Source organism: Pan troglodytes, chromosome 4 (assembly GCF_028858775.2).
Source record: "Pan troglodytes isolate AG18354 chromosome 4, NHGRI_mPanTro3-v2.0_pri, whole genome shotgun sequence".
NCBI classification, from domain to species: Eukaryota; Metazoa; Chordata; class Mammalia; order Primates; family Hominidae; genus Pan; species Pan troglodytes.
The window spans coordinates 135,444,171-135,457,192 of NC_072402.2; the positions used below are offsets into that span (position 1 = coordinate 135,444,171).

The 13,022-nt window shown below is 40.3% G+C and overlaps 1 protein-coding gene across 12 annotated transcripts in view; it reads right to left on the reverse strand.

Moving 5' to 3' along the window:
- KLHL3 (kelch like family member 3) overlaps nucleotides 1-13,022 on the reverse strand; it is a 270,492-nt gene that overhangs the window by 94,814 nt on the left and 162,656 nt on the right. For 9 of the 12 annotated variants that reach the window (XM_063810711.1, XM_063810714.1, XM_063810710.1 and 6 more), the window contains one exon: nucleotides 6,343-6,462. The exons of 2 other annotated variants lie outside the window; for them this stretch is intronic. In XM_063810711.1, the coding sequence (XP_063666781.1) occupies nucleotides 6,343-6,380 (38 nt within the window). In that variant the 5' untranslated portion in view covers nucleotides 6,381-6,462. Of the gene's footprint in view, nucleotides 1-6,342; nucleotides 6,463-6,609; nucleotides 6,770-13,022 lie in introns of those variants that run through there. One more of the 12 variants, XM_063810712.1, reaches the window with a different exon arrangement.

Consider the following 13,022-nt stretch of genomic DNA (forward strand, 5'->3'; position numbering starts at 1 on the left):
AAACCACAACAAGATACCACCTTACACTCACTAGAATGGCTATAATCAAAAGCACAAACAATAAGAAGTGTTAGAGAAGATGTGGAGAAATTAGAAGCTTTGCTGTTGATGGAAATGTAAAATGGTGGCAGCTGCTCTGAAAACAGTTTGGCAATTCCTCCAAAGATTAAAGTTGCCATATGACCCAATAATCCCACTCCAGACATATACCTAAGAGAAATAAAAACATACATCCACACAAAAACTTGTACATGAATGTTCATAGCAACATTATTTATAATAGCCAGAAGTCAAATGTGGTATATCTATACAATGAAATATTATTCTGCAATAAAAAGGAATGGTGTACTGAGACATGCTACAACATGAATGAACCTTAAATGCACTACGCTAAATGAAAGAAGCCAGATACAAAAGGCTACCTATTGTATGATTTTAAAACAGGCAAATCTATAGAGACATAAAGTAGACTAGTGGTTGCCTAGGGCTGATGGGGAGTGGTGGTAAGGATGGGGTAAACTATGGAGGGGATGACTGCTAAAGAATACAGGGTTTCTATTTAGGGTGATGAAAATATTCTAAGATTGTGGTTGCACAACACTGTGAATAAACTAAAAGCCATTAAATTGTAACTTTAAACGGGTAAATTGTATGGCATCTGAATTATGTCTTGATAAAACTGTTACCAAAAGAAAAACAGAAAGCAATATGCTAAGATGGTTCATAACAATAATAAAAGCATAGTGACAGACCATCAAAAAAAAAGATGAGAGCAGAGAACTGTTTGCAATGGTGAAATGGGAGATTAAAATTGTCAAAATGAGAAAAGAAAGACTGCATGTGGATTCTACTCATTGGTTGTTCCATTCTCTCTGCCCCTTCTTTTCAGGCCTGGTTAGGATGTGCTATTCTAAGAAGGCCCACAGCCCCATTTGCTGGCCCCAGCCCCATTTGCTGGCTGGATGGTAAGTCAGGAGTAAGAGTCACTAGAGCTCTGCCATCCAGAAGCAGCAGCTGTGGTCTGGCCACAGCAGAGCAACAAAGTGCAAAAGGAGGAAGAAGGCTTGGCAGTGACTATGCCAACAGCCATTCTCTACCATGGAGGTAAAAAGAATAGGAAACTCATGAATTGTGTGATTCATAAATTGCAAAGAACATGTGTGCTTGAACTAAAATAGCTTAAAATTAAGGGAAGGGAATGTGAAAGCAATGCAAGAAATAATCCCAAATCCCTGGAATATCATGTAACATTTCATTAGCTTAACCCCTGGATGGCAAGATGCTTTAGCCCAGGCCTCCATAAGTATACCCAGCCTCTCTCTAGTTCCCATTAAACTCACTCAGATCAATAAAGTATCAATGCAGACCCCCTTCCTCCCTGCCTCCCCTTTCCACTCTATTTTTCATAAGTTAGCCATTTAAATACCTTGGAATTTGATGTAGCCTTTCAATAACATGCGAATACAAGCTTCACTAAGGGCAAGATTTTAGTCCTCTTATCTCCTGCCGTGTTCCTGAATCTAGCACAGTGCTTAGCACATCATCATCATCATCATCATCATAGCTAATGCTTACAGAATATTCATTATGTGCCAGGATCTCACAACAATATCTAAGGAATAGTTATTATTATTATTCTACAGGCTGTTCAAATCAGCAATTCTACTTCTCTTCTATACAAATAATCATGAATGTGTACAAGTATTCAACAACAGTAATATATGTGTTGTCACTGTTTTAAGCACTTCATTCATTAATCTTCTTAACAAGCCAGCAAGACTGGTACTCTTATTAGCCTCATTTTATGGTTGACAAAAGTGAGATCAGAGACATTAATTAACTTGTCTAGGGTCACACAATAAGTACTAGAGCCAAGATTTGAAGCCAGAGTCTATGTTTGTAACCACTATGTTATATGGCTACAAAGATAACCATAGCAGGGGTTATCTATATGAGGAACTGGGAAAACCTAGACATCCAACAACAGGGAACTGTCTTTAAAAAATAAATCAAAAATAGAATATCATTGATCCACTTAATATTGTAGAACAGTTAATGACATAGAAAAATGTGTTCAATATAGTGTTGTTAGGTTGAGATGTAAATTTCTTTTTTTTTTTTTAATGAGATGGGTCTCACTATGTTGCCCAGGCTGGCCTCAGATTTCTGGGCTCAAGTGATCCTCCTGCAAAGCTGGGATTACAGTCACAAACTCCAATGCCCAACTAAGGCATATGTTTGTTTGTTTGTTTGTTTGTTCATTTGTTTGTTTAAGACAAGAGGAAACTTTATTTCTTATAAAGGTTACAGCCTGCAGGGTGGCTATTCTGACAGGCTGGGAAGCACAGCCTCCAGCCAGAAGCCAGAAACAAGATACTTTGAGAGAGGGGCAAAGGAAACAGGAATTTATGCTGAGCAAGGCGGCCAAATACACATATTCAATAAGCTATAGAAGGAGCCATGAATATTTATGAAAGGAGAAACATGCACATGTGCAGTTGAGGTTCTTGCTCTCCAAGTTCAAAAACTGAGGTGATCAGAGGGCGGAGTTTTCAGTCCTCTGCCATTAAAAAGTGAAGCAGAGGCCATGAAACCCCTTACTGCGCATTCTCAAAAAAGACTAGCCAGAACCACTCCTGTGGTCAGTGGTCTCTTCTTAGGCAAAAAAGTAAGGGCAGTGTCAGAAAATTTGTTGATATCAGTGGTGGGGTCTTTTGAAAGGGCTGGCTTTTGTTAGAACCTTAGGGAGGAAAGCTTAGTCACGGTTACCAAGAGAGGGGGTCTGACCAACTCCCCTTCCCATCATGGCTGAGAACTCCATTTTCAAAATTAATCAGGGGTCCCCTTGGCCAAAAGATGGTCTGTTCAGTCCCTGCGGGGCTTAGAATTTTATTTTTAATTTACGTTCTCACCCTTTTAGACAAGATCTGCCAGGGGCAGCATTGATGGCCAAACTTTCATTTTGTCCTATCTCTGCCAGGGCAGTGTGCCTGCCTGCCCCAGGTCCATCTTGTCCCTTGGTGAGACCCCTATGGCCAAGGACTTAGAGCCAAAAGACTTACAGCCAATTTAAACATTCCCAGTCAGATGGGAATGGAGGTGGGCCAGCACCCATCAAAACCCACAAAACCTTTTAAGCAACATAGACAAAAACCAAAGCCAAAATGCAAAGTTACAAAATCTGTAAGTTCTATACATTGAGCTACTGTAATCTTGGTCTTAGCTACAGACTTGTAGCCATTAGCTATAAAAAACATAAACATTTGGCTGGGCATGGTGGCAGGTGCCTATAATCCCAACTACTTGGGAGGCTGAGGGAGGAGAATTGCTTGAACCCGGGAGGTGGAGGTTGCAATGAGCCGAGATCACACCACTGCATTCCAGCCTGGGCCACACGAGTGAAACTCTGCCTCAAAAAAATAAAAATAAATAAATAAATATTTTGCTAAAATGATTTAAGCTAAGGAATGTAGAGACTTTTATTGTGCCACAATGTCTTTTGCAATGAGACATATATTCTAAAGAAGAGAGGTATACTGTCCAAAGTATTACAATGGTTACCACTATGTAATAAAATTATAGATGACTTGTTGCTCATTTGTATATTCTAAATGTTCTATAATAAATATATTCCTTTTACAAAAGAAAAATTAAAAGAAAAATGATAGGAAAATCTATGCCTAAACCTGAATTAAAATTTTCCTAGCCAGTCAAATATATATAGATTGTGGTCTATTTGAAAAAAAACAAAAAGAGGGAGAATAAGATTATTCACTTAAATTTCAGCAAAGGACTATGTCTGGTATTAGAAAAGTGTTTCCCAAAACAAATTTCACAAAACACTTGGTCTATATGCAACAACCACCAAAGGCGGCTCTATAGTCAAATATGTATGGAAAACCTTTGGTCAGACAAGTTTAGTGCAGGACTTCTCAGAGCGTTTAATATGCCAGTATGCATTATGAACCTCAGAGAGGGGTACAGTATATAGCATTCTTCTAACTCATTGGGGCACAGAGCTCTTTTTTCTCACAGAGCATCTTAAGGGAACTAGCATTTCTCAGAACAGAGTTTGACAAATGCTGAATTATACAAAAGAGAAGAAGCAGGACTGTTAGAGATGGCTAAATCTAAGTCAATGCTTTTGGGGAAAGAGAAAAACCTAGTAACTTGTAACAGAAGTAATGAGAACTCAGGATGTCTTTTTAAAAAATTATTTAAAGAAAAGGGGGCTGGGCATGGTGGATCATGGCCATAATCCCAACATTTTGGGAGGCCACAGTGGGAGGACTGCTTGAACTCAGGTGTTCAAGGTCACCGTGAGCTGCGACTGGGACATTGCACTCCAGCCTAAGTGACAGACCAAGACTCTGTCTCTTTAAAAAAACAAACAAACAAAGAAAAGATGTTAGTAATAGAAAGTAAGGGTGCAGGGAATCTTGTGTACATATCTATTCCTAAGTTCTCCCTTTCAGGCATCACTGGAGTTGACTATAATACCAGGCAAAATAAGGCCTGGTGAAAGACTCCTAAATCAGACAAAGGGCACAAGCCATACCCAAAAGAACTAAATGAGGAATTTCAATAGTGTCTAGGAAATACAAGACAAATTCTTCAGTTAACAAGAGAACCATGCCCATAAGCATGGACATCAGCACAGCCTGATGCCTAAGACAGCTATGGGCAGAGCTTCCAGGAAATCTGGCAGGAGGCCTGATAAAAATTGAGCAGTGGAGCATAAGACAAATTTAATTTAACTTGGTTATTAATGCCAAAGACTAGGCCCTGTAGAAAGGAGACATAAGAAAACAAACATAGAATCAGGTAGAACTTTTGTTTAAAAGTAGTTCAACTCCCCACTCAACACACACTTCTTTGGCTATGTGCCATTTTCTCTGCCTGGAAGGCTTCTCCCTATCCCCACTACCCTTCATTTCTCTAACTCTTATTTGTCCTTCAAAATTCAGCTCAAGCATCAACCCTCTTCTCCAAAGTTCCCACCTGTCATACTTGCTTCTGTAGCCCTCTTTAAGAAACAAATAATTATTGCGTACCTACCACCTGTCAGGCACTGGATGCATTCCTCCATCATAATACCTATTTGTACTATAGAAAGATTATTTTCATTGACCTATTTATATTTTTTACTTTGTACCCCAATGACCCATTCCAGGGCCTAGCCAGTGCCTCTGGGCATCTTTGGTGAATCAATAGAAGCTCCTATGAAGTGCCAGGTGCTAGAGATAAAAATTACTCAAAAGTTGCCTCTGCCTTCAGAGAGTTCATGAGCTACAGAAAAAAGATGAAATAAACAATTACACCTCACAACAGGATGAAGTATGCAGTAAATAACTGCATGGGCAAAGGAAGCTTCTGAGCTCTCTGGTAAAGAAGAGATCGTGTCCACAGGCTTTGTACAAAAAAACATGTACAGAAACACATGTTCAGAGCCCCGAACCTGCCTTGCAACAAGCTTGTCAAACATGCACATTGGCCTTACAAATAGCCTGTGTACCCCTCACTATTAGCTCAGAGAGGATGAGTATATTCACATTTCATTTCTCTCTTTACATTTAAGGAGCCAGGTATTCTTCCACCGATGTGGCTGTCTTGCCAACCTAAGTTCAGACCAGTGAAAGAGAGAGTGAAAAACCAGAAGAAAATACATGACATCCAGTCTTTAATCTGCAATTGTGTGTGGGTGTTGCAATCATTCTATTATTGGTTTTCAAGCAGCTCGTTCTGTTGGAAATCAAGTTTATGAATAGACTTGCTGTAACCATAAAGGATTTTTCCCCTGTGATTAATCATTAAAATGATAGGTGTTAAATACATACAAAGGAAAGACAGTTTTCTGGCAAAGTCATTCTGTCTCAAGCAGAGTTCGAAAGGGGAAACCTGCCAGGCGCGGTGGCTCACGCCTGTAATCCCAGCACTTTGGGAGGCTGAGGCAGGCAGATCACAAGGTCAGGAGTTCGAGACCAGCCTGACCAACATGGTGAAACCCCGTCTCTACTAAAAATACAAAAATTAGCTGGGCGTGGTGGCATGCGCCTGTAATCCCAGCTACTCGGGAGGCTGAGGCAGGGGAATCGCTTGAACTCAGGAGGTGGAGGTTGCAGTGAGCCGAGATCATGCCACCTGCATTCCAGCCTGGATGACAGAGCAAGACACCGTCTCAAAAAAAAATAGAGAGAAAGAAAGGGGAACTCAAGCGACTAAGAATGGATGGAAAGAGTCAGAATTCCCTAGGTGGTCATGTTCTGACTTCTGTTCTCAGTCCTTGATGAAGCTCATGGACAAGTTCCTTCTGCAAGGGCACAGACAAGATAGAAAAAGTACCTCCGCAGTTCATTCATAACCTTGAATGCTTTCCCCATGTGGGCAGGGTTGACAGTGATCGTCCTCTGGTTCTTCTCAACATCCCCAGCCTGTATCAGAGTCTGGGAGCTCAGCTTGACACTGTGAACAGGAAGGAAGAGGGAGGGAAAGAGAATCACTCATGGGTAAACCCATTCATCCAACTGCCAAAAGCCCATGCATTTACCCACCCACCAGAGGCATCTATCAGCCTGTTCTCACACAGACCCAATAGGAAAGACAATGTACTGGGAATTTCTTCATATCTTCCAAAGCAAAGTGCATTCCTCTGAAGGAAGGCAGGTCATAGCTCAGCTTCTTCCACCAAGTACTGTGTGATTTTGTGTGAGGTCCTTATTCTCCATCTCTCCATCCCGAAAACTGAAGGGGACTAAGCACTCTATCACTCACTTCACAGGTTTGTTTGTTCATTAAACAAGCATTTACTGGAGGCTACTATGTGCCAGGCACTGCGTTTAGATTTAAGGGAAACAAAACAATAGACAAAGCCACCATCACTACCCTCACAAAGCTTAGAGTTCAGTAGAGGAGAATGCCAAGTAAACATTTAAACATCACATTTCAACTATTATGATTTCATAGGAGCTACAGAAGCACAGGGGATGGCCAACTCGTCCCAGTGATAGCAGGTTGATGGAAAGCTTCCTAGAATCTGAGACTTGAAGTAAGAGCAGAAACGAGTCAGGTAAAGAGAAAGAAGAGTATTCCAGGCAGAGGAAACAGTATGCACAAAGACCTGGAGGAGAAAAAGCACAAAGTGTGTTCAAAGTACTGGCAGTTCAGTAAAACTAGAGGAGAGCACAAGAGGGAATATCAAGAGAAAAAACTAGAAGACCAAGCAGCCTTTTAAGTGTCATGTAAGCAAAGCTAAGAAGTTTGGATTTCTTTCTGAAATAATGAGAAGCCATCAAAGGGTTTTAAACAAAGTAGGACAGAAAGCAGGTAAACAAATCTGTGTTTTAGAAAAATCACATTGGCTACACTCCAGGAAGCAGTGGAACAACAGCGAAAGCTTTTGGGAAACTGTAATCCCATAGAAAGACAAAGGATTATGTCTTTCTATGTATTATGGAAAGAAAGGCTATCTATGTAGACTAACTGAGTAAGTAGAAACTAGCAAGAGTCAACCATAATCTCAATGCCTTCTGTACTGAAATCAAGAGACAAGGGTATGGTGGCTCATGCCTGTAGTCCCAGCTACTCAGGAGGTTGAAGCAGGAGGACTGCTTGTGCCCAGGGGTTTCATGCCATTGCACCCCAGCCTGGGCAACAGAGCAAAACTCTGTCTCTTGAAAAAGTGAAAGTGAAAGACAAAATACTCAAATCCCTGTGGGGTGCCAGCTAGTTACCCAACAACTCCTGAGCAACATCTTTCAACTTTATGGAAGGTGGAAATAAGGAATCAAAAGAATGAGCAAGGAAAGGTGTTTCTCCCCAAATTGGTGAAACTATTCAGCTCCCAGGAGTAGTGTGAGACCTTGGAGTTACCTGTTGGATCCAGGCTAAGCTTTGCTTTGCTACTAGGAAAACAGAACCTTCTCCACTTGTATAGATTTGAGGACCCATAGTTCACTCCAACTCTAGGACGATGAGGGTACTCTCCTTTGATTTTCCCTAGTGAGCCTCTATCCATGCTACCACTTAACTTTGCAAACGGGCTAGAGAAAGAGGCTTCTATGATTTAGAGTATATTTCAGAGGCCTGAGAATCACTATAGATCTCACACTGGAATTCGTAACTATTGGAACATTCAAATACAACCAGCGTGGCAGACCCACAGCTTGTCTGACCGTAACAGACTCCTCTTTTGGCTCCCTTCCCCACCATCAGTTCATCATGCAAACGTAAGCCACAAATAACTGAACTTTGGGGCTGTTTGGATTCTGTGCACAAGGAAGTTAGCTGAGCAGAGGAAGATATGCACAAAGGAAGATGCTTAGAGTTGTGTGTTTAAAGCAGGTAAAGAAAGTCTCAAGCCAGAAAATGTGGCTTGAGACTTGAATCAGAGAGGGGAAGCAACCAGCAAAGATGAAAAATTTCTTCAAAAGATGAGCTATTCCATAAGCATAATTTATTTTATGCTGTCTTTCTTTACTATAAAGCTAGAAAAATGTTAACTTCTATGTTCTACTAAAGGTTTAACATTTTTGCTTTTGGTATTTAAGCCCTTATTTCATCTGATACTGATTTTTTCTCTTTTTTTGAGATAGTTTCACTCTGTCATCCAGGCTGGAGTGCAGATCTTGGCTCAACCTCCGCCTCCTGGGTTCAAGTGATTCTCGTGCCTTAGCCTCTCAAGTAGCTGGGATTACAGGCGTGCACCACCACATCCGGCTAACTTTTGTATTTTTAGTAGAAATGGGGAGTTTCACCATGTTGGTCAGGCTGTTCTCGAACTCCTGGCCTCAAGTGATCTGCTCACTCCGGCCTCCCAAAGTGCTGCGATTACTGGCGTGAGCCACTGTGCCAGGCCCTGATACTGATATTTATGTCAGGATATGAAATAGGGATCTAATTTTCTCTGTAAGTTTGATGTATTTAAAACTTTTTATTTTTCTCACGCATCTGTCATGCCATCTTAGGTCACATATTAAAGTTCCAGATACAAAGAGATTTCTTTCTTGACTTACTAACTTATTCCATTGGTCAGTTTGTCTGTCTCTGTAACAGTACCACATGATTTCTGTAGCTTTATAATAAGGTCTGATATCTGACAGGGAAAGTCCCCAGTCCTATTATTATTTTTGAGAAGTGTCTTGACTAGCTTGTCAAATTCCATAAAGAACTCGAATGGGATTTTGATTAAAAAAACTGCATTGAACTTATAGATCAATTTGGATAGAACCATCATTTTTCTGATACTATGCCCTCCTATCCATGAACATAGGATATCTCTCCATTTAAGTCCTCTTTAATATCACTCAGACTTTTAGATTTTTCTGTATGAAGACCTTACACATGTTTGATTAGATTTATTCCTAAGTACTTTATGGTTTTTATTGCTCTTTTGTAATAGAAATGATGTATTTTTAAATTATGTTTTCTGATTGTTATAGTTTATAAAATGTAGTTTTTGCAAATTGATCATATATCCAGCCATTGCCAATGTTCCTATTATTCCTAACTATTTGAACATAAATTAGGTGTCCTATGTAGACAGTCATATTATCTGCATATAATGCCAGAGATTTTTCTTCTATCAAATTCTTAGGCCTCTAATTTCTTTTTTGAAAAAAGTTTGCACTGGCTAGGATGGCCACACAATGTCAAACAGAAAGGATGCTAATGAATAGTATTGTCATATTCCTGCTTTCAAAGATGTTTCTAATGTTCCCCCATTATGTATGTTTGTTACAGGATTTTTGTAAATGATTTTTGTCAGATTAAGAAAATTCCCTTCTATTTTTATTAAGAGTTTTTAAGTCATAAAGTTATGCTAAATTTTATCAAATGTCTTTGTGTATCTAATGAGATGTTCATATGGGTTTTTTCCTTTAATCTTGCCTGTGCATCAAGGGTGGAAAGGGCTCTGGATGGATTTGGGGAAAGCGATGTCTTTCCTTTAATCTTGTAATGTGATGAATGACACATATATTTTCTAATACTAAACCATACTTGTATCCTTCGGATAAATCAATAAACTGTAAAATACTCTACAAGTATTCATTATAAATATTGTCTTCAAACTGTGGAGAGACTTAAAAGCCAGAATGAGAAAGCATAATTTGGTATAGATCAGGAAACCACTGAAGGTTCTTGACAGGGAACTAGTAAGATTAAAGCACGGAAAAGCCTAGTGAACAGATATTATTAGCTTCACTTCAAAGATATATAAACTAAAAAGAGCCATTTTAGAAGCACTGACACAATCTCCAGTGTGGCTAGTGAACAGGAAAGCTCACTCTTCTGGTGTGTTGCTCTTTGCACTTTCCAGAATGGTCCAATAATGATGTATCCCCTGTTAATACAATGTTGTGTTTACCAAAAGGTCTCAAACACAGATTGCCTATTATCAGAGGATCAATGTTCAACAAAATATAATTCACACTAGAGCCTCCGTAAAAGAGCAAGTGACTTGCTGATGACCATAGGGCTGGCTAGGGAAAGACATCAGTTTCCCCAAATCCATCCAGAGCCCTTTCCACTCTTGATGCACAGGCAAGGCTTGACATCTGAAGGAAGCCAAGGTTCCTTTCTTCACCTGCTCCTCCATGAAAAGACACAGGAAGTTTGGAGGAGACTCTGAGTCCCTGGTCTCTGGAAGGTACACGCTTCTTGGCAACTCATTAACCTTCCAGAGAACAAGAAATTAAGAAAAGAACATCTGAGGGCCCAGAGAAGTTCAAAAAATCTTCACAAGACTGTACAAATAATAAGTGGTGGAGATGGGATCTGAGTTTAGGTATCCTGTACTTGAAGCTCACAACCTATACCCTCCAGCAATATAGTGCATGCATGTACATAAATGCACACACATATACATATGTCTCAACCTAAGGTCACATGCCCAGGCACAGAGTTGCTAGATCTCACCATTTCATCCCCTAAACCTTTTTCCCTCCATTCATACCAGATCTTAACTACTTAAACCTCAATAGATTGCCCCATCCCCACCCTATCAAGTCCCAATCCCAAGCATTCTCAGTTCTTGTTCCCAAATAAGGCTAGTGGATCCCCTCTCCTCGCCTGTGAAACAGACCACACTAAGGTATATTCCCACTATCTTGTTCAAGTCTAACACTATACTTTTCACCCTACCCAGACCCAGCCAAAATCACACACACACATGTGCATGCACACACACACGCGTGTGCATGTGCGCACACACACACAAATTTTCCAGGCAGACTCAGCCATGAGATGTTTTCTGTTGAAAAGCATTTCACAGTAAATGCCCTTACTCTAAGCATAAAATGGTTGATTTCTCCAAGAGCAAAAACTGGCCCCAGATTCTACTAAAAACCATAGTCAGTGTTAATTCATATGTGCCCCTCCCACCAGACATGCGGCTCAAGCTACTACACAAAGGAACCTTCATCTGTATCCCAGTGTCCAGGGTTCCAGCAACATTCAAGTTGAGCAGCCATATTTAAGATTCAAATGGGTCAACAATTGTAGATGTAGTGAGAAAGTATGGGCCAGGCAGAATCTCTGCTCTTTGCTATAGAAATATACAGAAATGATCATCTAAGCCATTTTCTAAATAAACTCTAGCAGAATCAGAACACATGAATCTAGTCAACTTTGTCAAAGCACCAGATATCTGGCTCAATACTTTAATTAATTTCCACACTGGCCTGTTACTAGTAAACTTGCTTATATGAACCACTACTGGTGCCATGATGAACCCACTGCAGTGGATGGTTCAACAGCCCACAGAAAGGGTGTTGCAAATTGGTTCTGACTTATCTCACACTCACAGATACCCACTGACCCCATTCAGGAAGACATACATGTGAGACAGTCAAGCTTCATAGCCATAAGGATAGACATAGTTGGCCCTTCTTTTCTGGGCTTTCAGCTTCTCTTTTCCCCTGACTTAGACTATTACAGTGGCCTCCCACCTGCTGTTCCCCACTCTAGATACTCTCTCTCCAAGTATTTCCTGCACACCATCACCAAACTGATCCTTCTAAAATGTCATCTGACCATGACTTTCAGATCCTCACTGCACACAGGTCTCTTCGGGGCTGTGAGGTTTATGAGCTGAAGCTTCAGTCACAGCCCTCTGCCTCCATTTGTTCTATATGTTGAGGGTCCACATAAAATTTCCTTTCAAAGGACTCTATAGCTAAAAAGCTGAAAAATCATCAGTCTACAGGATAAAGTCATGATTCTTGACTAGTATTCAAGGACCTCCTTGACCTGGACTGAACCTAAATGCCAGCCTTACCTCTCTCACTTACTCAAATATTTACTAAGTACCTATTATGTGCCAAGCAGATGAACCGTTCACTGCAGACACCTATATTTCCCTTCTCTTTCCCTGTATCATAATCTAAATACCTGTTCTTTGAGGACCAATTAAACTTTACCTCCTCCATGAAGCCCTCGGGATACATCAGTTCTAAGTGAGCTCTTCCTTCTCTGAATTCCTGTAGTATTTCTGGCCTGTAACTCAACTGGCACATAGAATTCTGCCTTGTGCCTGATTACTTTTTCAGGGTACAAATCCAACCACCTACCTGCCTCACACTAGATTCAACATACCCAGAGGGCAAGGAACATGTGTCTGAGGACTCTGTATAGCTTAGCCTGCCCAGCATGAGGTCATGCCCACAGTAGGTCCTCATGACATATTTGTCATCTGAACTCTACCTGAAGACCCTTCACTTGTCTTTACAAGCGTTAGATGGTAGAGCAGAAGGGGATAGTCTGACCAACACTTTTATTTTTTAATGAAAGCAGAGTTGGCCTTCAGAGTTAAATTATAAATAAATATACATAAAATAGTAATTATAAAAGTTATAAATAAAAATATATAAGCTCTAAAAATTAGGCCCTCTTTTAGCACAGCACCTTCCAAAGCCTTCTTTCCTGCCCTCCTCTATCCTCTAAATTACAGATCCACATATCCAATGTCTTATTTGACTCCCCTAATTAGATTTTACACAGGTAATTCATACTTATTCAAAATTTAT